This window comes from Ptychodera flava, chromosome 5 (assembly GCF_041260155.1).
Source record: "Ptychodera flava strain L36383 chromosome 5, AS_Pfla_20210202, whole genome shotgun sequence".
NCBI lineage: Eukaryota > Metazoa > Hemichordata > Enteropneusta > Ptychoderidae > Ptychodera > Ptychodera flava.
In genome coordinates, this window is record NC_091932.1 from 12,537,132 (window position 1) to 12,563,072 (window position 25,941).

The 25,941-nt window shown below is 39.9% G+C and overlaps 3 protein-coding genes across 5 annotated transcripts in view; 1 reads left to right on the forward strand and 2 right to left on the reverse strand.

The window, feature by feature from the left end:
- Positions 1-861, reverse strand: part of LOC139133036 (heparan sulfate glucosamine 3-O-sulfotransferase 1-like) — a 122,212-nt gene extending 121,351 nt beyond the window's left edge. For both annotated transcript variants that reach the window (XM_070699427.1, XM_070699426.1), the window contains exon 1: positions 687-861. The gene's annotated coding sequence lies outside the window, so the exon portion shown is untranslated. The remainder of the gene's footprint in view (positions 1-686) is intronic.
- Positions 862-1,112: 251 nt separating this feature from the next.
- On the forward strand, positions 1,113-8,069 carry LOC139133037 (small ribosomal subunit protein eS12-like). The gene is made up of 6 exons (XM_070699431.1): positions 1,113-1,211; positions 1,343-1,379; positions 2,501-2,632; positions 3,202-3,304; positions 4,437-4,538; positions 7,860-8,069. The coding sequence occupies exons 2-6, from the start codon at positions 1,363-1,365 to the stop codon at positions 7,920-7,922; spliced, it is 417 nt and encodes a 138-aa protein (XP_070555532.1). The 5' UTR covers positions 1,113-1,211; positions 1,343-1,362; the 3' UTR covers positions 7,923-8,069.
- A 5,441-nt stretch (positions 8,070-13,510) lies between these two features.
- Positions 13,511-25,941, reverse strand: LOC139133038 (uncharacterized). 2 transcript variants are annotated; one of them, XM_070699432.1, is made up of 4 exons: positions 25,686-25,941; positions 21,332-21,447; positions 19,221-19,308; positions 13,511-17,972 (listed from the first exon to the last, which is right to left on the reverse strand). In XM_070699432.1, exons 2-4 carry the CDS (start codon positions 21,348-21,350, stop codon positions 15,938-15,940), a joined length of 2,142 nt encoding a protein of 713 aa, XP_070555533.1. In that variant the 5' UTR covers positions 21,351-21,447; positions 25,686-25,941; the 3' UTR covers positions 13,511-15,937. The 2 variants fall into 2 exon arrangements, with proteins under 2 accessions (XP_070555533.1, XP_070555534.1); XM_070699433.1 differs by lacking the exon at positions 25,686-25,941 and adding an exon at positions 21,770-21,878.

The following is a 25,941-nucleotide window of genomic DNA, read 5'->3' on the forward strand; positions in this document are numbered from 1 at the left end:
AGTACCGAGCTTGAGTCACACTATATTACGAGTCCTACGACAGGAAGAGGAAGCGCTAGCGACCGAGTCTCGACAAAACCCCGTGTAAACAAGTTTCTTCATAAAACCATCGGGTATACATACTGTAATATAGGGTAAAGGGACCGTGTTTTCGTTTATCCACTCAACCCAATAAATGTTAGAGTTTGCTAACCACTTGTCCTTTTCTAACTCATGCTTTTGGTGGTTTATATTCTTTTTAGAAAGGAGGGAGCGTAAACAGTGCCCTTACGTGTGTTATATATTTGACTACCTACTGACCGTACAACACCGTGCGCGATCGCGATCAGCAACTGATGAAACGCAGGCCTTTCACGATGAGGAATGCGTCCGTCTCGATTAGAACTTGACAGTTCTCAGTTGTACACAAGGCGAATGGCCACGATCGAGAATCTACGAGTGTACGAAGGATATATCCTCTACAACTGGACATAAAGCTCCGTGCCCGATAACGAGAACCCTCCTGCAGTAGTAGGCAACGTGATCTCGCTGAACATAGCACAGCGACAATGCAAAGATTGTGGTTGGAAAGGCCACAGTGCAGATTAGCGGCCATGTACATAATGTACACAACTTCAATAATAAAGTTTTTGACTGTCGTGACGGCGTTGTTCATCAGTAGCGGAGTATACAACTTTAACACTCACCTGCCGAAGATGCTTTGGCGCTGTTTAATATTCCCTGTGACTATAGCAATCAGGCGATTCAAGAACGACGTAGAAGTGCGCACAGTTCCACGTAAACTTCACATGCACTCGTGATTTCCGTGGTACTGTTCAGTCCACCGATTCAACATGGCGTTACAACACTCAGATAATTACGCCCATATTTGGGAAGGTCATGAATACCAATTAGGCAGGAACTACACTTACCAAAAGTGGCGGGAGTCTATTTGATAAAGGAAAAGGCGTACATGAATTAAGCCCTGTTTCAAGAATCAGAGCAAAGGATAGTGAAAAATTATATTTTATGGGTTTGCTAGGGTAATGAAGGTAGTTGTGCATGCACAGCGGTGACGAATTCGCATGAATTCAACATGACTTATGTTGCATCCCCTATTAAAAGACCTATAACCCCTATTTAAAAAATCAATGACTTCTGATTTACCAGAATGCAGTTCGAGCAGCCATATTGCTTCCTTTCCTAACCTGTGTGTTTTGAGGGTGATCAATGTAAGTGAAGGCGTCCGCAAAAATCAGTCGCATCTTTGCCCCAAATTACAAATTAGTGTCTCTTAAACACGACAAGATTTAAGTATGATAACTTTAGACTAATTATGTCTGTTTTTTGCTTTCATTTATAGCGAGGACGTCCGCTTTTAACATGTCTGACGCGGAAGGGTAAGTCAGTATGTATGTGTTGAATAAATAAAAACCTGCGTTAGCCGACAGTCGCTCTCCGGTGCAGAATTTTGAGATACGGTCCGAAAATGCGTATCGTGACAGTTCGGACTCGATGCGACGTTCCGACTCTGTCATACACATTATTCATGTAGTGCGATATACGAGGTCATAGCATCCCCGTAGGCGCTACCTGGATCCGTGAGGACGTCTGACGCCGTGCCAATAAAGTCTGTCTGCTATTGATGAAAGTGACTGAACTTCCGTGGCGCCAGATACATTCTCATTCAGGAGAGGAGAGGCAGTTAGAGTGATGTTTTGAATACCTACAAACCCTCATGGTAGCCACAGATTGTTTCAAAAATAATAGTTTACACCCTTCTAAATATCCTACAATTACACGTGTATCGATTATTGGGCGCAATACCTAAAAAATAGCGCCCTCATGACACTGGCTGGCATCAGGCCCCGACTTCCGCAAGCCGTGCTGTTATCAATATTTCACCAGGACAAAGTTCAAGTAATTTTCACCGTATGAACTTTGAGTAATAGCTGTCACATAATTATAGTCATACAGAACTATCGATTACAAATATCTAGCATAACATTACTGAAATTTATTTTGAATTTGAATGTTTGCCATACTAGATTACTAGTATTTAAAGTTCCGAAAAGTTTTTTAACTACATTCGATAAAAGAGGCTTATTTTCTCAGAAATAACCATCTGCAGGGATGAGCCTATACTTAAATGCCTGGCAAAAGTTGATATTACCTTGGTAATGAAGTACTTTACCCCAAGACAAAACTTCAGCGCCCTTCTCAATCCCAGGTTCTCGCATTAGCGAATATGTCACTAGCCCATTAACAGTTTGTCATTCTTTTGTTTTCCATTGAATATCTCATCAAGTAAATAATATTTATATTAGGTAAATCTGATAATTGAAGGGGGCTTTAAGGAGGCAGAAGGAAATTTATATAGTATATAGATGACCAGGGAGATAATGCTATAATCAAAATTTGACAGAGTGTAGGAAATTCCATACTATTATGACAGGGAAATAAAATCCATGTTTGTGTAACATAGCTTCTAATCACTTATATTTTGTGTGGATCTTCTCAGAGATGACACACCCGTTGCGGCCGTTGGGGGTCCTATGTCCATTGAAGACGCATTGCAGAAAGTGTTGAAGACATCACTGGTCCATAATGGTTTAGCAAGGGGTCTGCACGAAGCAGCCAAGGCTCTTGACAAGTAAGTCAATACTGTCTGCTCACCACTCAGTTACAGCTTTTACCTGCCTCAGAAGGGTGATGTGTTGACAGTTAAAGACTCTACGGGGAAATGGTGTTTTAGAATGCAGACACACAATAATTTAGGGTGGCTAGTGACTGGCATACCTATGGTTCAGTAAGCTCACCTTTGTTCAAAGCAACCTGTAGCATTTTGAAGTTTTGTGTTGAATGAAATCGATGGTGGGGGGGAAGGGGAGGGCAGGGCAGGGGAGGTTGCAGCTGAATTTTATCGTTTTCAACTAAGCATTATCCAGGTGTTCCGTTAAACATCTCTTCATGTCTCTGACACTTATTTACACGCCTGTTCCATTGTAGCAGATGCACAGGGCATGTGCCATCATAGTCTAGAGAAACCTTTGGCAAAGTAGACATAAATTATAGTTGTTTGCCCTGTGGCAATTTCACACCTGTTTCTTTGACATATCACAGTTCAGGCATTCCCTGTCTGTAACAGACATAAGTCAGAGTTGATTGATTTTGTGCAGAGCCTCTTTCATTTGTTTGTTTGTTCTATCCATTCATTCTCAGACGTCAAGCACATTTATGTGTTCTGGCTAACAACTGCGATGAGCCGATGTACGTCAAACTGGTTGAAGCACTCTGTACAGAACATAACATTAACCTACTCAAGGTAAGAAATCATACTGTTCCCCTCTCCTCATTTTGCATAACTTGGGATAACCCTTCTTTATTGTCATATCTATTTTTGTGTTCCTGGCAAACAGTACAACTCACAATGAAGATCAACACATACAAATTCCAAAGGGAGGTGGTTGTTGAAAATGCACTCAAGGGTCATATGAGACCCAAATGACCGATGTGAACACTGTGTTCAGAGTAAATTGTCTATTGATCATGTCGAAAAATTTTTGTCAAAATGATCATGATGAAATTTGAATTTTGTGGGTATGTTGACATGATACAGCGTGATAGCATGACTGAAATACAGTGTTTGTAAACAACAAAAGTTAGGCAGCCAGAGTTCCCACAGCCACCTCCCTCTAAATATTCACGCCACTTTTGTCCTGAGTCCTTGATTACTTTTCGAACTACATTGCAATTTTCTGAGATAAGCTGTAACAAAAACACGAGAGCCAGCGGAGATGTGAAGAAGGGAGTTGTATCAAGTTCTCTACAAAAATACAGCCTGTAGGAGCAAAATACAAGGTGTATTCGCCTGTTACATTGAATTGAGTTCAAGGATATAAGAAAATACAGTGGGTTTCAATTCGGTGCCGCAATAGTTTCAGCTTCAGCAAACATTTTCTTACTTTCAGCTCTAAATGTTTCTAAAAACTGCTATGTTTTGGATCAAGTGCAATCAACTGTTCAGCTGTTGGTCCAGACACAGTTGCCCCATGTTTGTTTACTGTAATCAATGAGTGAGCAACTTTGAAATGTGTAGTGATAACCAAGCTAATCATTTGTGTTGTACATACAATGTGACTGTGTCATATACAAAGTTGTGGAATTGAGTTGAAACCCACTGTAGAGATTTTTATGCTCTCTCTCACTATGAAGCAGGGATGTAGAAACTTTGGTTACAGGTAGCAAAAATAAAAGTACAGGGGGTTACAATTAGTGTATGTGCACATAAAGATGGTGCAAAATGTCCTGATTTTTAACTTAAACTAAATTTTGACAGCGGGTTGTTTTTGCCAGCTGCTGGCTATTTTTCTACATCCCTGTGAAGAAAAAGTATTGAATTGACGGTGTCTAGGACACACATTTTTGAAACTATTTGAACTTGTGTTCTTCTTCAGGTTGATGACAATAAGAAGCTTGGGGAGTGGTCTGGTCTGTGTAAGATTGACCGTGAAGGCAAGGCCAGGAAAGTCGTTGCCTGTAGTTGTGTTGTTGTGAAGGTAAAAGTTAATAACTTGTCTAGTCTCTATTGGCTGCCAACCTCCCCTTTGATTGTGTCTAAGTTACCCTCAGTATGCCAAGGCTGTCAGAAATTCTACTGCAGTAGCTAGTCCTAGTGTCTTTATTTTCAGTACTAGCAAAAAGAACCCAAAAATAGTCCACCCTTACTGTTGTTCTCTAACACTACAACTTTTGAAAATGCACATCATTGGTAGGCTGTCAGAAAATGATGTGAAACTGTCACTCTTTTTCATGTCCCATGAACTCAGTTTGAAAGCTGAACATCAAAATTTCAGAATTCCATGAAAATATATGATCTATGTGACTAGCTAATACTGATAAGGTGAATGGCCAGCTACCCTTTGTGCCATCAAACCAGAGGAATTTATTTTAAAGTCTATCAAACAAATGTGAGCAAAGTTGAGACCAACTATTATTGAGATTTCAATTAGAGACAAGCTTCAGGTAATGAGAATATTTTAATAAGATGTTACACTCACAGTAAGTGGTTTTAACAGTAAGATTGTCAGATTGGTCGAGGAAGAGATATAAAAACACAAATTGAGAGTTTAACTAGGAGTGTTACTGTGCTAAAAGGTAAACCATGATTGTAAAGAATGGCAGCAATTCTGATGGAATTTCATTGTTTGTTATTGCATGCGTGAAAGCAAGCATTCTCCCCAGACTGTAAATATCAATTTTCATTTTTCATGCAAAGACTACATGCTTGGTTAAGATCGTTTAACCCTTATACTGCCAACTTCACGTGGGTCATCATGTCAAGTTGGTAGAAACCAGTGAAGCGCAACACATGCCATATGTTGCATGTTAACAAGACTTGAATATTTCAAGGGTTTAGAAAACACTGACATTGCACACATTAATTTTACTGACTTAACAGGCTATGACATACTGTCTCAAGTAGGTGAAAATATGTATATTTGTTGGCTCAATACTGCTATTTTCTGACTTGGCTGATGGGCAAGTGATAGGCACAAAGCTTCTCAGATGATCAGTGTACATGTGAAATTTATCTTCTTTGTGAATCTAGTCACTTCCACAATAACAGAATCATATATTTTGTCAGTGTTCTAGAATGGCGCGTGACAAAAAGCTCTGAACAGTAAGACTTCCTGTTCTTGGTTGAGTATTGTATGTTTGTTTCACATGCTTGAGGGAGCAATGCTAGAGTATGTGTAAGCTGCATAAAATGCCTTGGTTAAGCCGTCAATTTAAAAGCAAGCTTTTTGCGGTTCACGGGCAGTTCCTGAGTTTTTCTGCCCTGCTGTACTCTGAATCCAAGATCCGAGGAATCCCCAGAGGAGGGCTTGCAGATCCTCCCGCAGTGCAAGGCCAGCATGAACGACGAAATCGTGGCTCCAGCAACTCTGCCGAGCGACTCACCTCGGGGATTTCCTGCGGCAAGGCAGACGAATGCTGATGCAGGAGTAGGGCAGACCTGTGGTTATTTTACCCATCTCTCTTGGGCTCTCCCCGACCAGCTCGACTCCTCCAACAGGAAGCCCACTCGCTGTAATCATTCAGTCCTAAAGAAGTGCAGGAAGTAAACTTGGTCACTTCTTGATAGAGTATTCATGCTCTGTTTCAGTGTGCTTGTTACATCATAAGTGACTGATGGGCCTCTTCTAGGAAATTTCTAGACTGACTGACCACATATTGTCCTTTCTATGATTCTGTAGGATAAATGTGTTTTGTATGAAGCTGTTGCTGTCCCACTGTTATTGCATTTCATGCGTGCTGAGTATGTTACTTTAAAGTTCGAAATTTGCATTTTCTGTATACAAGGGGAAAGTAGATGAGCAATGTGGCCAGGCAAATGTTGCAAAAATCAGCAAAGTGTTCAGGCGTTATGATTCCAGTATTGGCCATTACGGGCCAACTGCAAGTCATGCGTGATTATTGTTAGCTGCCCTTTGCTGTAATTACAAGGATATCCCGCGCTGTTTTCCATGGTTTTAGCAATTCGAATATTGCAGTCTGTATCCTTGCTTCTGTATAGTTTCTGTTGTGCGATAGGTGTGTTGTATGAGAGGTTTTGTACTGACTAACATGTTTAGCTGTCACTCAGCAGACTTGAGGCTTTGCCTCTGTATGCAGGCCAGAATCTTATTAGAGCACATTACAAGAATAAGCACACAGTATGTGTAAAGATTAAGGATACAAAAAGCTTTCTGACGGGTTTGCACTATCAATAAGAGAGAATAAGGGGTATCCTCGTTGGTATATAAGTTACTTCTGTTTTCTATATCGTTTCTATTTTACACTTTTGATGAATTTGCAATGGAAACCCAACATGCCAGTGACTTGGGCTGTAAATGCTATTCAGCATTCTGGTTCAAATCCATAGTGTGTTAGAGGTAATCATGCAGTTTTTAACTGCAATGCTATTTCTAGTCGGAAACTTCAGAGAAAATCAATGAGGCATTGATTAAAGCTCTCTCGGATCAAACAAGTACCACAGGGCCGATAGGAAAAGTAGACTCGCATTGTCCCGGCAGCCAAGTTTTGTCAATAAATGTCTTAGAATGAAACTCTGGTGATTTCAGTACCGGTTTTAGTATCGAGTGACAAATGTTACCAAAAACACATGTTCTGAAAAAAAAGTAGTGTGTAAAGTTACAGGCATTAGGATGCATAGCATGATATACAACACATTTAAAAAGATACCATTATCAGTTCACATTTGACATTTCATTCTATTGATTCAGCTTTGCAAGGAGCCAGAGATACGCAAGAAGTCAAATTGCTGCTGGTGTGAAATTACTATATGAAAACTTTTTGCCTTGAAATTTTGCATTTCAATGTTCCTCACGCTTATAGTCATCGCTTGTCAAAGACCGAATTGAAAAAAAAAAATGAAAGGATTGCCCCAGCCTCCATGTATAGTGCAAGACAGAATGTGATCTCGTGGCAATGATACCCTTTACTTTGCTAGTGTATACAGTGTCGTATATACCAGCAAATAAGATGCAAAAAGGCACGTGATTGTCTATTGGTCCTTTCTGTTCCGCATTACCTTCTCAAAATCAAGCAACTGAGATACCGTTGATCATACACCTGTGGCAATCTGAAATTTCCCATAGCAACCAGAAATTTTGTCATTTGTATCTTTCACTGTAACTGGCTTGGCATTGAAATCAAATTTCTGTCCTTTATCTCCCTAAACATTTTTCAAGGCTTGCCTCTCACATGCAACTTCTCTGATACTGCTTCATAGTCTCAGGTGGTGTCAGTCGCACAAGAGTTTGCCTCAATTCTCTGACAATAATCCTGGCTTTTTATCTCTCCATCTTTGACAGGATTTCGGCAAAGAGAGCGAGGCACTTGATGTCATCAACGAGTACTTCAAGTCCAAACGATAAGCAGTTGGAATCCAAGTGTGTCAGACCGACAGTGACAACTTCTGCAACAATGAAGAAAAGAACATCAAGCAAAAAATGACATCTTCCATGCAATGTAAACAATGTTGATGATTTTGTCACTGTATTAAAATGGTGTGAACACCGAAATTGTTGTTTGCGGTCTCGTTTTTGTGTGAACAGAATTTATCAGTGCCCAAGATCAGTATTTTTCTGTCGCATCCAGCCACACTTTACAGCATCCTCTATTGTAGTTGCTAGCCAGTTCTTTCATTTGCAAATATTAGAGATGATGTACAGATATTGCTGGGTCAAATAAGGAACTATTGATCTCAACAATGATGATGGCGATTGCCATGGTATCGCTCCTGGTGCAAGATGTGAGGTGGATTAGTATTTATTTATGCAAATTACATCAATGGTATTGCTTTTCGTATAAAAATTGTATGCTAATGATGCTTTATCAATTGAATATTCTTATACCTCACATCTTGCATTGAATATATGTTGATGCTGGGGATGTAAACTGGTAAGCGATATTTTATTTATATCTCCCACATGGACGTTAGGGCAGCGTGTGAAGACATTTTCATTCTGAAGAGAAAATGACACTCATGTTTACCCATCTTCAAAACATTCCATGCTTTTGAGTACGTTTGCTTCCCTTCTGAGCGCAGGGTGGGCCCAGATGAGTGGAATGTTCCAGTACTTCCAAGGAGATGATAATAGTTCATGAAGACTTGTGAAGTGGGCACAGAAATGAGAGAGAGAGTGAAAGGCCCAGTACTTCAATGGAGATGATAGGTCATGAAGCCATGTGAAAGTGTTCTTGTATTCATTAGAACAACACATTCAAGGCCATGGTGATCCAGCTGCCAGAAGGGGTAGAACCTGTCCAGGCTTTGCCTCAGATTCAATGTCGATTTGAAATTTGCAGGAGTTCGGATGAATGTAATCGTACATATTTGCGTGATTTTTGCTTTTTAACATGTACAACATTAGTAACTATGCAATGTTTGTTATGAAGGCATTTGCAAAATATTATGCACGTTGTGGAAACCAAGCTATAGGCACAAAAAATATAAATTGTGCTGTTCGGATAACATGGTTTTCAAAAATAGGGTAGGTAGGTCGGCAGTAATTTTTTTTTTCAAAAATATTTTTATTGATAAATATGCACTTTTCAGGGGGTTCAGGGGCGGTCAACCACTGGCTACAACATTCCCAGGAAAATGTATCGTACATATAAAAAGAAAAAAAAAACAAAGACATCCTTGTTCAAGCAAAATTCAAATGTCAAGTAACGAACGCGTGATTTTACGGTTTCTTTTTTTCAGTTCCGTGTTTACTTAGCTCTAAAAAGTTTAGGGTCGGCAGGTAAAAAGGGTAGGTCGGGTTATCCGAACAGCACAATTTATTTTGTTCGGCCTATTAGAGATATTTCAAAGTAGACTTGATCAAATAAGTTGAGCTATTCACTGCAATCAGTTGAAGAAACTTGCCTCTTTTGTTGCACTTATGGTAGAATAAGATGAATTACATGGCTCATCTCAATTTTTGCAAAATATGCCAATATTTTGGTTCCAAGGCTGTGCTCTGTTCATAAAAAACCAACAACATGGTCTTTACAAGCTTTCCATACATTGGTATCAACATTTTTGTCTGTCTTTTCTATCTTTTCCGTTAGGTTTGATAGTAAAGCACCAGGGCATGTAATATACAATCCTCGCATCAAAATTACATGAAAAACTGTTGGGCTTTCCTGATATAGTGTCATTGTAACAATGAAGGCAGAAATATTTGGTACATGTGTAAACAGCCACTGGCACATTTAAGTCCGTGAACCATATTTGGGGGGAGGGGGGCTCATATGGAATCACAGGCGCTTGTGGTCCGATCACACAGCGAAGGCACCGGTAAGCATGAGAAAGATCCAGTTTTTCTAATGCACACAGGGGCCTTTGCCATATGTCAACCCACAAGCTCTTGTACATTGAAAGGGATCGCGGAGAAAAAGATGGAACTATCGGAAAGCTTGGCTAGACCACATGCAGGATTGGCGACCAAGTTCCACCTAATTTATTCCGATATTAAAATTAAGATAATAGTGAGCGCATCCAGACGATCACTATAGAAACATGGACACGTCCTGTCGTCTCACCGTATCGGGGAGCTTGTTTCGGCATCGCGAAGATAAGATATCGATCGGAGATGCCGATCTTGTATTTGTTTTGTTTTGTATTGTTTTGTTTTGTTTTTTCAAAATGATCACTCAAACAAAACGGCCGCTCTCTTACTGAACATTGCGTAAGCAGTGATGCAGATTCCCAGTATTTTTAGCGGAATAAATTAGGTGTAGTTGAATTTATACAGCAGGCGATCTCAAAACAAGTCATTGAAATATTTTAGGACCGTCAGAAGTGCCAATAGAGTCCACATCGTGGTTTAAATGTCGGCTGACATGTCAAAATATATTCCTGGACACCATGTCGGTTCACGGGGACATTAATTTCAGCCATACTTCCTACCAATACCTGATTGATCTTGATACCAATCTAAATGCAGTTTAGTGTTCCTTACACTTATGTATTAAAATCTGCAGCCGACAACGTTTATAGGTAGGCCCGAAGGTAAATTGAAATTTGCCGCAATGCAAATCTTTCGTGGCAGTCCCTCTATGATAAATCTCACAATCTCAGCGTACAGTAATTTATTACTACTTTATTATACTTGCAATATGCTTAAGGTAGAAAGCGCCTCGGGGACAGATATTCGGACTCTAAAATTTCTACAATTCTTTTCTGATCTACCACTTGTATGAGCTCATTTTAAAGCTCTTTAACAAGGAAAACTTTCCCCATCTTAATTTTTCGAAAATCCAAAATACAATGGCCGCCATTTTTAATTTTAAATATCGCAAAGTGTTTGACTAGTTCTAAACTTTGCGCGGTGACCCCCGATTTTTTATTGTTTATACTTGGTAAGAGAATGGTTGAAAGTTTCATTAGGAAAGTTTGAGCAAAAGTTTAAGCTTGAGTCTTCCACCTTCGCGGTGCATACTGCACTTAACCCATATTACAGCCTATACTGAAATATTTGCTGCATCTAATTAAGTCATTAGTATTGAATCCAATAAAATTAATGTTTATACATAGCTGTTGATTTTTCGTTATCCCAAAGTCGCGAAGATATGAGGGCACCTCCGGAGCTCCCCCCCCCTTTTAAGGTTATAATAATGGACGGCTCTGACAACGAAACATGTTATACAAGAAAGCATGCGAAATAGAATTTTCAGTTTCTCATATCGACCAGTGAGAACATAAACAGCAAGAAGGGGTTACTTTATCAGTAGTAATAATACCACGAACAGCACTGGGCTAGCGCTAAACCCAGAATTCCGAAGAAGGACAGTACATACAAAACCATAGAAGTACGTGTATTCGCCTTCGCGATTTTTTACACGAGGGGCTTCTCGGAGGTACTGAGTCTGTTAGAACACATCACGTCCTCTTTATTTTGGAGTAGAACCATTACTGAGCCCCCAGCTCATAGCGTGGTCGATGTTCCATTGCAGTGTAGATGATTTCCTATATCATTGACAACGAGTCGCCACTCCTGTCTGTACAGCAGTCCTGCCAATACTAAACGTCAGAAAAAGGCAAATACTCGACAACTCCCAGGCAAAAGCTGAACAGAAATAAATGATTACCTGTGAGCATCAACTTTTTAATGAAAAAATTGTACCAGAGAGATCGAAAATGGAAAATTAAATGCTAGCTGTTGACGTCACCTCACCAAGCATTTCGCTAGATCTCATCCATTTTTTTGGTAGGTTTGCCGTTCTATAATGCTATCTGCAGGCTGGCCGATTCGTGTATTGAAAAAAAGGAAAGTCGATATTGCGAACACCCTCCAGTATTGTCTAGAGACAGGATATCTGCTATATAGTCAAACGAATATCATGCACAGATGTTGGCGAAATCAAAATTTGTGAAATTCTAAACGATGGGATTTTACTGTCCAGTTTCGGTACGAATATTTCGCCAAAACATCCCTGAATCATCAGTATAACCTCAGAATAAAGAAGAAAGCATTTTTGAATGCTGTCCATTTTGTTCAAAGTATGGTTTTATAGTTTAAATGGCTGGAGGGTCCAAAACTGAGAAAGGTCTGGAACAGACAACGATAGCACAATGGGTCGATTGGATGAAAGAGAACGACAACGTTGGAGAAACTGGCGCCCTCAAACAGCGATGTTATTTTGCAATGCATGTGCACCAAATTCGATGCAACTGCTGTTGTGTCGAGTGTGAAACTGCAATGGAAAAAGTAAGCAGAGAAGAATCCGTTGTAGACAGAAAATTCATGTCAAGAGAGGATAGAGCCATACTTTGAAACAAATACCTTCAAATCGATACGGCAAGTTAACCACAGTCAGACTTTGCCTTTACAGTAAGGGACTGGCCTCTTAACAACCGACCCCAGTCAGATGACGTTGTGAGTGATGCAACATGAATTGTTCTGGTTAAGAGTATGTGGATAAAATATAAACATTTCACCCTCAAACATCAGTCCAGCCGCTTGAAAATTTGTCCAAACCACAGTCTTTACACAATTTGAGGAGTGAATCATTAACTGTGATGGTGTGCAAATGCGTACCAAATTACAGACAGTATAAGTATAAAGTTTCACTTTCAAGGCAATGCGAAGGAAGTGCGCCGCCAAGGCTGTTGTATCACTGCTTTTGACGCGCAACATGTAAATGTACTTGACACGCCTCTTTTCCTATATCATGGATGCGCCAATGTATAGACATTTTCAGTGATCGAGTGCGACCTTAACCCCGTCAATTGGGACAAGAAACATGAGATTAATTCATAAATAGAGTAATATAAATGTCAAATATTAAATATTGGATAAACAAGCGATGGAACTGTGTACCTCTCTTTCACGGTGTTCCTCCCACATAGACAGAACACATCCACTGTCCACCCAAATCTTTTAAAACATTGAGCGTTATCGCCCAGACTACTATCTTGCAGCCGATGAGATAGGTTCACGCCGAATATGAGCGCATGCTCTTCAAATTTCAGATTTTGTTTTCTAATCGTTCTCAAATTGATCCCTGTTCTTAACGCACCATTCAAATTCCTTCGGGGCAGCCAGCCGGCTAATTTTCAGAGAAACTGTCGCCAGACGTGTTTTATTAAACTTTAAAATATGCTACTATGGCATAATTTGAACACGATAGAAATTCGGAGTGTAAAATACATGTAATTGCTGTTCGTAAGTGTCTTCCCACTACGATTTGAAATTTCTCCCACCACCCATTAATTTTCCCCTCTCCTCCCTCCCCGCCAGGATTCTGAAATCCCCCAACCTCTTCTCCTCTCGCAATCAAAAACTCCCCGGTGAAGGTGTTATAGAGTAAATGCCCCCGACTATATATAATATTGTACATGAACTGTACGCTTTGTAGACATTTATTTGAAAACTGCTATATAAGACTCAGTTTCTTGCTCGGATGTGGTTGATTGATTTTCACTCAGAATAGAATGCCTTGTTAACAAAACGTAGATAGAGATTCAATCTTTCAACTTTTCATTTGTTTTAGTTTATTGGACCACTCAAAAAGAGAACAGAACTGAGTACCAACATTTTGATAAGTTTTTGATAAGTTTCGGTGGAGTGCTATTTCAATCCAGCATGTCCCTGCACCATTCGGCGCCAAGCTGCAGATAGACAACTCGACATGAGAAAGTATTGGTAAAATTGTCTGCATCAAAAGAGAACCTTTAACTCAAAGATACGCAACAGCATGGTCTGTATCATACATCCAAAAGTTTTAGATCTTCAAATAATGTCACACAGCAGTAATACGGACCCCTCACGTTTTCAAATAGTCAAAAACTAGAAACATTCATGAAAGTGAAAAGTTGCAATAAATAGTGAATATTTTCAAGTCTTCCTGAAGACTGTTATGACATGCAGTCATGTCGGATAGATTACGAAGCTGCATACAAGTGAAACATACTGTAAAAGTATAACATGTTTTCGAAAAGAAACTTTGTATGAAAAAAAAACACAATTCAGCAAAACTACATTTTATTGTAGAATAGCACATATCAGCGAATATTGCCCGACTGATGTGACATTGGTGACTTCATGGGTCTTGGATGAGGAAACCTGGTGACGTATGAAGACGATTTTGGACGTATATTTCAGATGTTCAGCCATAGAGTCCAAACAAGATCTTACTAGGCTAGTATGAATCCTACCTTTAGAGAGCGTCTAATAGGTAGTCGGTTTCTTATGTCCCAATTTTTATGTTAAAAAAACCAAAACATTTTAACCTAAAGCCATACGCAGTTTTGAGTCAATGAGAAAAAAAGTTTTGACTCAACAAAGTCGACGTTATTCTGTTTACTTTTGACAAAGATCATGAAGATGGCGGGCTGTCATATTGCTAACTGCAAGGGTAGACTGGAATTGCCGTAGCGAGAGGGCTCTCCAATACTCTCTTCCGTTAGCAACCGCAGGAATTAACAATGACAACGACGACGACTCATCATGTTATTTACTTTATTATTTTCTATGTGAAGTACACAATTTGGAATATAATAGATTCAGTTTGATGGGATTAATAGCCAATCCTACGTAATGCAACTAAAATGATATTTGTCGTCATGTATAAACACATAATTTATTTATGAGATGATGAACAAAGTCGAAGTTGTCATGCAAATTGTTGCTTGGCACTCACATCTCGCGCATGCTCAAATGGCCAAGTCCTTTGAAGGGAAATCCTCTTTTCGTAAACTTTTCGTCATTTTGTTCCAAGAAACGATTCCCTTCTTTTCCTACTCCCCAAATGTAGCTTGAAAGATCTAGGATTTGTTTTGGTAACACAAAAGCACTGTGTACAGTAAGCAAGGTTCTTGATAAATTGCATGGTTCCAGTCCGTATCAAAACACAATTGTCGACAAGAGCATTTGAATATTAAACACATATTGTATTGACAAGTTAAGATATTTTGAGATGATTCGGGGAATTGAAAAGAAACTGCACAATATAGACACAATTAAAACAATATAAAACACATTAAAGTTACAGTTAATGGAGCCTATGCTAATTCTCCCTTTACACGTGCCATCCTTTACTTGAAAAATATCCAAAGATATTATAGGAACGGAATGCACAAGACAGTTTTCTATGCGAGAGCTAGTTCCAAAACATATATTTTATGCTGAAAATTCCTATCAACGCTATTTCATGAAGAATGTAAAACAAACTCTTGTAAAATCCTATTTCGCAAACGAGGCGGCGGGGTCTGCGTGCTTGTCCGTTTGAGGAACGATACGCACATTCATACCGATTTTTCCCTTTTCTTGTATGCAAGTTCAGTTGCTGAAATGACCCATTCCAAACAAAAGGTATTTTGACGGTATTGTTATAAAGGTGCATGGTGTTTGACAAGTCTCGCTACTGATGTGGCGAAAACAATTCAAATTTTCCGTGTTCTTATGCAGGGCATTTAAAGTGTCGGCGCCCTGTTCCTATACACGCGTTGTCTTTCAGCTGATGGCACGTTTTCAGTGGAAAATTGTTGCTGAAGTTTGGCCGAGATTGCACGGCGTGGACCGTATCGTTGAATCCCGCGGTTTTGCCTCTCTAAATTGTCAGTCCCTTCGAAACTCGGGACAGTACATATGGCTAGCACTGAGTAAGGACGCTGAATATCTTAACGTCAGCCTAGGTTTAGTTTAAGAAAGTTTGTCACATGAGCGTACGAATGTAAATGCGACTGAAATAAAAATCACTGACACCACAAAATAAAACATTTTTCGCGTGTCTGAGCTATAACCTGCTAATAGCACCCTGATGTCTGTCGCGTAGCACCACCTAGCAACAGAACTTGAAATTAAAAACAGCAAAACAAGGAAAAGTGCTCGGCGAGTGAAAAATGTAGCTTTATAAATATCTGATGGCAGAAATAGGCCTACTTCCACTGGTTACGTTACAGCTCAATTACTCCATCAGTCTCATCGCCGCCCGTGTCGACGTTTTCAGGTAGTTCATTGTCAGACACGGACTTTTTACTTTTATTTTGAATTTCTGTCGTTGTCATGGAAATTGCCTGTTCTTGGTCTGAGTTTGGAACAAACGATTCGTCATGTATCATTTGCATAGTCTCTTTGACATTTTTGTAGAATTTCAACATTTCTTCGTTTTCTCCGACGTCCGAGATTTCTACCTCCGGAACTTCAATCACTGTGGACGTCCGCTCTGGCGATTTGATCTCCCCGCTCTCCGTGATGTCAGGCATATCGACCGGCTCTCTGCGGTAGCGAGCTAAATCTTCGTAGTCATACTCAAGTCCGTGCGCTTCATCCTCCGTCACTGCTCGACTTTCGTCACCATGGAGACCAGCGAATACCGAATCTTCCTCCCAGTGTTCAATGATGCTCATCCGTTCCAGCACGCTTGTAGTGTCCCCTTCCGGACGTCTCAACTCATAATCATCCTCGCTGTCTCGGAGTTCGTGGATATGGTTGTCTTCACGGTGATCCCGAGTATGATTCCCTTCTCGTCCACCTGCTGATTCATATATTATGTTATCAACCATATGAACTGATGAGGGCGTGCTTCTGTTAGAATATTCACCCGCATTCTGCAGCGTCCGCGACTCCATTTGATGTTGGTCACTATCTTTCGCATCTTGTATCGTTTCGTACATCCGATCAGGTCGCCGATATGGCACTGGCCCCTTCCTTTTCTCGGGCGTTCTAGGGGGCGCTTTGTCGTCATCTGATATATCCCAAGAGAATTTCTTGGTCCACAGAGCTTTACCTATATTTGGCTTTGTCGGTGTGGGCAAGACTTCGTCAGTATCCTCAGCGGCGGATAGTTCCTCTTCTGAAGAAAATCTCCGGTACGAAGTAGGAATCATTTTGTCGAAAGTCTCTGACAGTTTCCTCCCATGGCTATGATCTAGAGAATCATCAAGTGTCCGTGTTCCATTCTTTTCCAAGGTGACATGCTCATAATCGGGAACGTACCCATCATCAGAATGGTCTGTGTCTTGCACATTTGTGTCAGAAGGCTGGTCGCGGCTGTCTAAGGACACCGAACTCGCAACGCTCTCCCGTCGAGACGTCTTTCCTTTCTCCTCCGGGATTTGGTGTTCTTCAGCGTTGTCGATTCCTTCGGATATCGTCGACCGAATCGCCGACGAGGAATCCCCTTTCACCGTCTCAGCATCATTTGCTGCCGTGGGGGTCGAATCACCTTCGACGCCGTGTACATTCTCGCACCCGACTTGGTCACCAGATTTTGGTTCATCAGTAATGACTTCCCCGCCTTGTCTCTCACTTTCACAGGAACCTTGCAACTTGATCAGCAGTTCACGATGGGTGCGGACATAGCCCTCATCCACTGGCATGCTGGGAACAGACCGTATATCCTCCGGAGACGGCTCGAGGAGATTCTCACAAGATGGACCGCCCTCCATCTTGTCTCCAGGTGGCCTCTCGTCATCGCTACTGCAGCTTGAATTTGGTTCCTTTTCCTTTGCCTTCGTCACCGCTGCATTTTTCCTTCTTTTCTTTCTCTTTCTATGCCACTTGTAGGGCCCTCTGTCGTCCCGCTCGCTTGCCGGAAACTCTGTCTCCGAGTTCCAATAGGGCCCTCTGATCAAAGGCTGTATGTAAATATTTTCCTTCTTGTTCGCCGGATCGTCGATGTCTTCACTGAGACACTCCTTCGAAGGCGGACTGCTGGGATACGTGCTCTGACTTACCGCACTCAATCTTTTCTTTTTGTCCCGATCCAAAGAGTGCGCCCTGCGGTTCAATTGATCGAGGGACGCGTAAATGTTCGAACTCATGGTCGAAAGTCGCGAGGAAAAGGGCCTGTCACCACGGTGACCTCCTGTTTCCATGATGCTGGCATTGCTAACTGACCTTCCTGTTCTTGGATCGTAAAATTTTGTATCGTAGACATTAGGTTTGGCCTTCCGCGCACTTCGTGTCAGCGACCTCCCTGCACTGGTTCTGTTACAGTAGAAATACACAAGCAAAAACATAAAGTCATATTACATAAACAGTAAACATTCGTCGATAAATATATAAACAATGAATATGTTTTAAAAGTTCATTTGTAAAAATGTCTTTTTTGCACACGCCCTTTTGAGGAGATATGTAACCCAGGCCAAGAATAGGAACACGAGATCCCAGATATTATGTGCTGTTCCTATCGTCTATAGGACCAACACAAGAAGTTCAAGTGTACTCCTGTGATTTTGTGTGAACATGAGCATCTGGATATTGGCAATATTTGAATTAATTTGACGTCACCACGAGCAAAACATTGACCAGAGACTGCTGTGACGGTCATTTATACACAAAAATTTGAACTTTCACCTTTTTCTAGTCCACAAAACAAAACTATATGCAAAGTGTGTTTGAAGACTATTCGCGATAAAACACTCCAAATGACAGCTAACTTGTGTTCTCCTTTCAAGCACTGGAAAATGCAACGTGATGGGAGCATTATGCATGACGTGATCCAAGTTGTAAGATGAAAGATTAACATTAAGATAGCATGCGCCTCAAAAGTGTAAGACTTAAAGATTTGTTCAGACATCCCTGAGGAAACTTTCAACCATTATTCTTACCAAATCAAGAATGGAAATCGTGGGGGGGGGGGGTCATCATGCAAATTTAGATACCAGAAAAAAGAAATACCTTACATTTACTGATGTGTGAAATTCAAAGTTGGCGCCACCCCATATCCTGTGTTAATTGTAGGGTTGGGCGGGGTGTCATTTTACGATTTTCACAAAGTTTATACGTTACAATTACATTCACTCCGAGAGCTTCAAAATGAGTCCCATTAGTAATGTAAAACTTTGAGATTCCGGGTATTTCTCTGTACATTAAGGGGTATAAGCTGTTACTCTCGATAAAAAACATTTTCATTGTCGTTGCTTTGTGATAGAAATACACTCATTACACCCCCATCATATGCTGAAATAACAAGTATACTATAGCCTTGCTAACAAAATGCAATGTGTACAGTATACAGTATTGTTGACAAATGAACTCTAGTCCTCACTGAAGTTCAATTGACAACAATAACAGTGCATACACACATACAGACTGTGTTGTCAAGATGGATACTAAGCATTTTGCAAGATTTCGGAAGTAGGATAAGGGATCCGAAGTGCAATTTACATACAGAGCAAAATTTCTCGCAAACAAATCGAACGTTATAACTTATCGGGCTTCTGTTTTACTCACAATTGATCCTTGCACTTGCCCCATAGGCATATACAGAGTGCGATGGCAGCAACAACAAAAGCCACGGCCAGTGCACATACCACTATAACTGAAAGAAAGAATGCGGAAGGGTTAATGAAGGGAAACCAAATAATTGTCGATGAAAGCGCGTTGTGTACCGATAGAATCTCTCCTTTTCGTTTTGAAAACGACCATTTTCTGATTATTTTTTTTTCTTGTTCATCCTTGAATCGATATGTGTCAACTCGTAAAAATGTACAGAAAAGGTAACATGATTGCATATCCAATAAACATGGATAAAAAACGGAGGCAGGTCTGACAACGAAGTAATGTGCATGTGATATGAACTTTCTAGTGTTAAGGTAGTATGCGTCTCGAAAGTGGAAAACTTTAATTTTTACCAAACTTTCCTGAATTAAATTTTCAACCATTCACTCACATCAAGAATAAAAGTCAGAGGTCACCGTGTAAACTTTGGTACTAGAGAATAAAACTACCTATAACATTTACCGATATTTGAAATTCAAAATGGCCACCACCCATATGTTAGCTCTGTTGGGAAAACTAAAAAAATCGATTTTCGAAATAACTAAGATGGTGAAATCTTTTCTTCATACATGAGCTTTCAAATGATTCCCCACAAGTGATAGATCAGAAAAGAAATTTCAAAAATTTGAAAGTCTAGATCTAAACATCTGTTCCCAATCTGTGATGACATGTGTGAAGCTGAAACCTAAAAGATTCTTGCTATTGGTCGTGCCACAGGCATTCGACTCAATGCAAGCAAATCGTCACTCATGCAATCAGTACCTTTTAAAGGGACAAAGTCGGCCATTTTCATGAATTTTGTTTGATATAAGATACTACTTATATTGTTTGACATGATGAAAGATACTGAATGAATGGGTGACCATGCATATATTCGACCCCGGTTTTAGACACGATACATGAAAGCATCGCGAAAATGAATTAATGGTCATGACCATTAATTCATTTTCGCGATGGTTTAATTTAATTTGTCTAAAACTGGGTCGAATATATGCATGGTCACCCATTCATTCAGTATCTTTCAACATGTCAAACAATATAAGTAGTATCTCGTATCAAACAAAATTCATGAAAAATGGCCGACTTTGTCCCTTTAACTGGTTGCGTCAGTGACGGTTTGCTTGCATTGAGTCGAATGCCTGTGGGTCGTGTTGTCTATCGGTTGCATTTCAAGGCTGCTACAAATCAAGTCGGATATTTTTGATATCTTGAATTAACTCTTGCCATACCATTGAATCAAGAGATAACCTTTGTCTAGGCCAGTCACCGATGACGCCATGTCAGTAAGGTACGAATACGATAACAAAACTTCCATTGTTGCGGCTGATGACCCCTGACCCCAAACAAGCTTGCCCACTTTACCATAACGAAATGTTTCCGTAGCCAATTACATTATGATTATTTTTAACAAAAGGAACTGAGTTTCTCGTCTCCTGTAACTATTATGTAAAAAGTCACAGTATACAAGTTAAATTACTTGAGGTAACGAAAATGTTCAAGGAGTGGAAGACCAGCTGACATCTAAAACAGCGATATCATTCTCGATAGGCACAATTTTGCTTCACTTTAATAATGTTAAATTAACGTTGGTAAGCACCTTTGAACAGAAAACTTTAAACTTTTACTAATATTTTCCTCAGGGAAACTTTAGACCTTCCTCTTTCATGATCAGGAATGAAAATCAGGAATTGTCGGTCGAAGTTTGAGATTAGGAAAGAAATCACCTTAGATATTCACCGATACTTGAAATTCAAAATGGCCGCTATACCCTGTGTTGATCGTATAGGGGAAGTTACATTTTCGAGTTCATAAACGGGTCAGTTAAAATCGAAAACTTTCCAATAAGACAGCACACGCTGCAAGCCAAAAAAGTTCAGCAAACATTTCAGTATATGTCCTTGAGGCGTGTTCTGCCTGGAATTATAATACACAGTGTTATCCCGTACAAATTTAATGTCATATTTACTCGTCTAATATTTGCTCTCGGGACATAACAACTTGAAAGGTGATGGTTGTATGGGGTGGAGCTGATACGAACTTGAAATTGAAAATATATACCTTACCTATGGCTACATCAGACATTATTCAAATCCTCTGTATAATACTACGGCCTAGTGAACCATCAATGCTTCGAATATTTACACGTGACTTCGACAGACCGTGGTGTTCCAAAACCAACCTGGAAGATAAAATTATGAAAATATGTGATAATGGGACATCTGAACCGCGCCAGCGTTCCATTGATTCATTACCATACCGGCCAAGATGTGCGGCGTGGACCCAAGGGAACTCGATATCATTCTTTTAAGCAAACGTTTCAACGCTTGTACATGTTCAGTGTGTGAAATAACAGGCCACGATCACGGAGGGATCGTGAACAAACACGGAAAAAACATAGTCTATGAGATTCTAAGAAATTTGGGTCGGTCGAAACTAACGTTGCTGGCACGGTATTTGTTGATGATTGCGATCAAATGTTAAAAATAATGTTCGGAAAATACCGTAAAACTAATTTCCTCCACATTTTTGGGTTGCCGTCTACTATGTTACACATACTATATTTGGATTTTCACTTTCTCGAAGAGCCTGGCTGAAGACCATTGTGAAAACCTAACTGGTAGGTAGACAATCTGGTGCGTTTCACTACGCAACCTTTAGGTGGTTGGTTATTGTTCACTTTCCTGGACAAGCTTTCGAAAAACAATGTGTGCATTTGGGTTGTTTTGCTAGATAACTTGACCCGATACCAGGTTCAAACCACAGTGCCAACACACAAATAGACTTTCTGTCATCTGCGGGCCGCTACTCGAACCGCAAATCAATCAATGTTTAAGTTATATATCTGACGCTTGTGTGTCGCACAAGCGAGATTACGTCATACATCTGACACATTTATTTGAATATACTCGACCTCATGACATAGCAACGAGCCAAATAGTCTATCCTATGGGTAGGCTGTAGTTTGGTGTTTGCCACGGTACAACAACGTCTCTTATGAACAACACATATAGATAAGGTGGACATAGCTGACTGACATGTATAACTAAAACCAATTTTGATGCCACTCTCGAGACAAAGACAAATCGGTGACTCTTTATCAGTCACGGGTGTAATGATGAATGTCAGTCACTCAAGTCGGTTAAGGTTGTTCGCGCCCACAAGTAAAAAGACTTAAACTTTTTACTGAAACTTTTCTCAATGAAACTTGCGACCACTCTCTTACCAACTTAAGAATAAAAATCGTGGGTCACGGTGCAAAGTTTTGTACTAGAGGAACACATTACCCAACATTCACCGATATCCTAAATTCAAAGTGATTGCCATCCCTGTGCTAACTGTATGGGGAAAAATAAAAAGTTTTAAAATAAGCCCCCACAAGTGGTAGATGACAAAAGAAATGGTAAAAAAAATTGAGAGTCCGAACATCTGTCCCCGAGGCGCATTCTATACCTTAAAACCAAACAACTAAAAGAAAAAAAGAAACTGTATTTTGCCATCGTGTGGTACTTTTACTTATGACCATAAACCTTATATTATAATGTTGGCCTCATACTTTTTTCGTTTGTTTTATAATGGTTTAACTGGCTCGCCTAAACTGCGCGGGCGATTTTATTGTTCACAGCTCACTATAGTTTTCACGTTTTTAAGTCAAATTATTTATTTGCTTGTGCAGGATTAGTTACCGAGGACATTGAATTGCGTCATGCCCACCCGCAGTCCAAAGTTCGAATACAGAACAACTCTCCTTTTTGGGGTTTTTGAAATAACTACCAGTAAACAATAGACGTTTCTTATAACAAATATTACATGATATTAACAACATTGTTAACAAAAATGATATACAACGACTTGACACTATGGACTTTGTAACACGATATCAAAAGACGTGATATGAGAAATATAGAATTATTAGAATGAATAAAGTTGCTGCCATAGATCAGAGATCGATTGTAGGATCAAGGTTAGAGTAATTGCGGTTGGGGCAAGTGTTGCCGACGCCTTCGTTAAACATTGCAGTGCCGAGCTGATATGTCCAATCTTTCAAAGTAATCATATCAATGAAGTTTGATTATCAATGAAATCGTTGCAGCGGAATGATGCAGGTGAAATCATCACTCTCTATAGCTCATTAATAATAATATAAATATAGAACAACCTGTACCGAAAGTCTCTGTTTCTCAAAAGTAAACGTTTCCCTTCTGTATTCAAGGCCTATTTTTATTGATAACATTAACGGTGTAATAGTTATGAAAATTAGGCGAAACACACGGTTCTTCTTAATTGTCTCTGTTTTTATTTTCCGGCACCTCGTCTCGTCTGTATAATCAAATGTTTCCATCCGTCTGACTGATTGACTGGTGGAATGACTATCTATCTATCTATCTATCTATCTATCTATCTATCTATCTATCTATCTATCTATCTATCTATCTATCTATCTATCTATCTATCTATCTATCTATCTATCTATCTATCTATCTATCTATCTATCTATCTATCTATCTATCTATCTATCTATCTATCTATCTATCTATCTATCTATCTATCTGTCTGTCTGTCTGTCTGTCTGTCTGTCTGTCTGTCTGTCTGTCTGTCTGTCTGTCTTCTGTCTGCCATTCCATCCATCTGTCCGTCTATCCGCCCATTGGTTTGTCTGTCTATCTTTCTGTCCGCCCCTCTATCTATCTGTCTATCTATCTGTCTGTTTATCTATTTATCGATTGATGTGTCTTCGTGTGTCCTTAACTTTATCATGGTATCTCTCTGTATGTATGTCTGCAGTTAGTATGCCTGTTTCGCTCAGTCCCTTACCTATCTTTTGTTCTTTCTGTCAACATGCCTCCGCCTCTTTTCCCCTATATATCTCCGCCTCGTTCTCTATCCCCTTCTGTCAATCGTTAGGCAGTAGCTATTCAAAAGGCGTTCGTACTCTTTGTAAAGTGTGGTAAAGCCTGGAATGGTTTCGTCCTTTGTTAAAGGTATTTTGTAAGATTTGTGTTTACATTACTCACCACCGATCAAAACGTATTCACTTACAATGTAAATATTTGCATAAAACAAGAATCGAGAGCCCATAACATAAAAAAAGTGCATGCCAAGCTAGATTTATTGCCATGCTTTCATTCGAACACTGAATAAATTTCCCTCTTCAATGGTTTATTGAACCCGCTTGATGGATCACACTTCATAGTAACGCCTAGACTGCTAACAATGTGAAAAACTTTTTGGAAGGAAGTTGAACATACATGTGAACTTTGACGTCGCCCAGTGCTCGAGCAAAACCATACACACATAAAGATGAACGTGTATTTGACTTAAAAGCTGTTCATATTGACATTAAATATCTTTTGCATACGGATATACATGTATAACATTCTGAGCGGGGTAATCAAAGTGTGGATCAACTTCTCGTCTCGATCGCTTGATGTTTAAATTCGTTAGGGAAACAGGTTTAAGAAGAACAAAGTTGGAGATTTTGTCGTATATATTGTTATTTAACAACGTTCTGTTTGTAAATTCCGAGACTGGATTGAAACGGTTTCCACGTCTCAAGAAAAGCGCGCACCTGTGGAATAGTGGGCTCAATCATCGAAATATTAATAAATCTAGCTTCTAAGGGAGCTTGAAGCAAGCAATGAGTAGAAACATTCTGCTTAAGATGATGTTCAAGGTTGAATTGTATGCCGTCTTAGTCTTAGCCACCTATCAACATTCGTGCCAAAAATTATCCTTCTATGGACTTTCTTTTTCGCTGTTTTTAACGTCAAGTTCAAAGTTGATGAAGTGATATGTCGAGTGTTCGGTTTGTGAGGAGACGAAACGGTTGGCTCGGAGCACCTTGTCCAGTAGGTCGCGTGCAGTCAACAACCGTTCTGTAACCCCACAGGTACAACACTAACTACATGCTCCTATAGTCACATAGTATGACTTTGTACTCGTGCCAAATTAAACACTATATTGACAATACCGTCATCACAGAACCACGCATACATACAATCATGTTTAAGTTACATATCTTTCCCACACAACATGAACAAAGGGCACGCTGACCATATTACACGGACAACTTCGAATTCATGCCCACGCCGAGCCTTTTTACATCCTTTTATGGCAAAAGTAAGCAAATAGCTAAAGTGAAAATTGTTAGAGTTTTTTCTTAATTATGTAAAAAAGTGACAAATAGCTAAGCAAACATTTTACTGTGGCAATATGTATATTCAAATGTTGTTTTGCCTTTTGTATTGCTTACCTTGCGATATCGTCAAACTTCTCAAGTTTCAAGCCCCGGCGAAGGAGAATTAGTTTTGTTTTTCAAACTCTCCAGTGAAATTGAATGTTCGATCTGATAATCAAAGTCAGTCAACATGGCGGGAGACCGGAGAAGTCATTGTTGTTAGCGACACGGATATGACTTACCCTTGCTCCTGTACTCGTTAAAGCCGACTTTCAGCCTCTCTGCGTCGGTCGATAGTCTGGTCCAACCTTCGTCCTTCAGAAAACGTGATCGTGTTCTCGGTCGGCATCGTTTGGAGGAAATACTGCCATAAAGGCATCACGGTTTCGTCCATGACATGTCATCGGAACGAATGAGGCCAAGTGTTGTGTTCCGTCGGCTCTGTTTTAATACTTGGTCAATGATTAACCATATACGGGTCAGAGGCGGTCATGAAGT

Bases quoted from the DNA above. Each gene is read 5' to 3' on its own strand.
- LOC139133038 (XM_070699432.1), bottom strand. The intron at 17,973-19,220 runs GTGAGTAAAACA...CTACTGTAACAG, and splicing joins GGCAAGTGCAAGGATCAATT to AACCAGTGCAGGGAGGTCGC.
- LOC139133037 (XM_070699431.1), top strand. The intron at 2,633-3,201 runs GTAAGTCAATAC...ATTCATTCTCAG, and splicing joins GCAGCCAAGGCTCTTGACAA to ACGTCAAGCACATTTATGTG. The intron at 4,539-7,859 runs GTAAAAGTTAAT...CATCTTTGACAG, and splicing joins GTAGTTGTGTTGTTGTGAAG to GATTTCGGCAAAGAGAGCGA.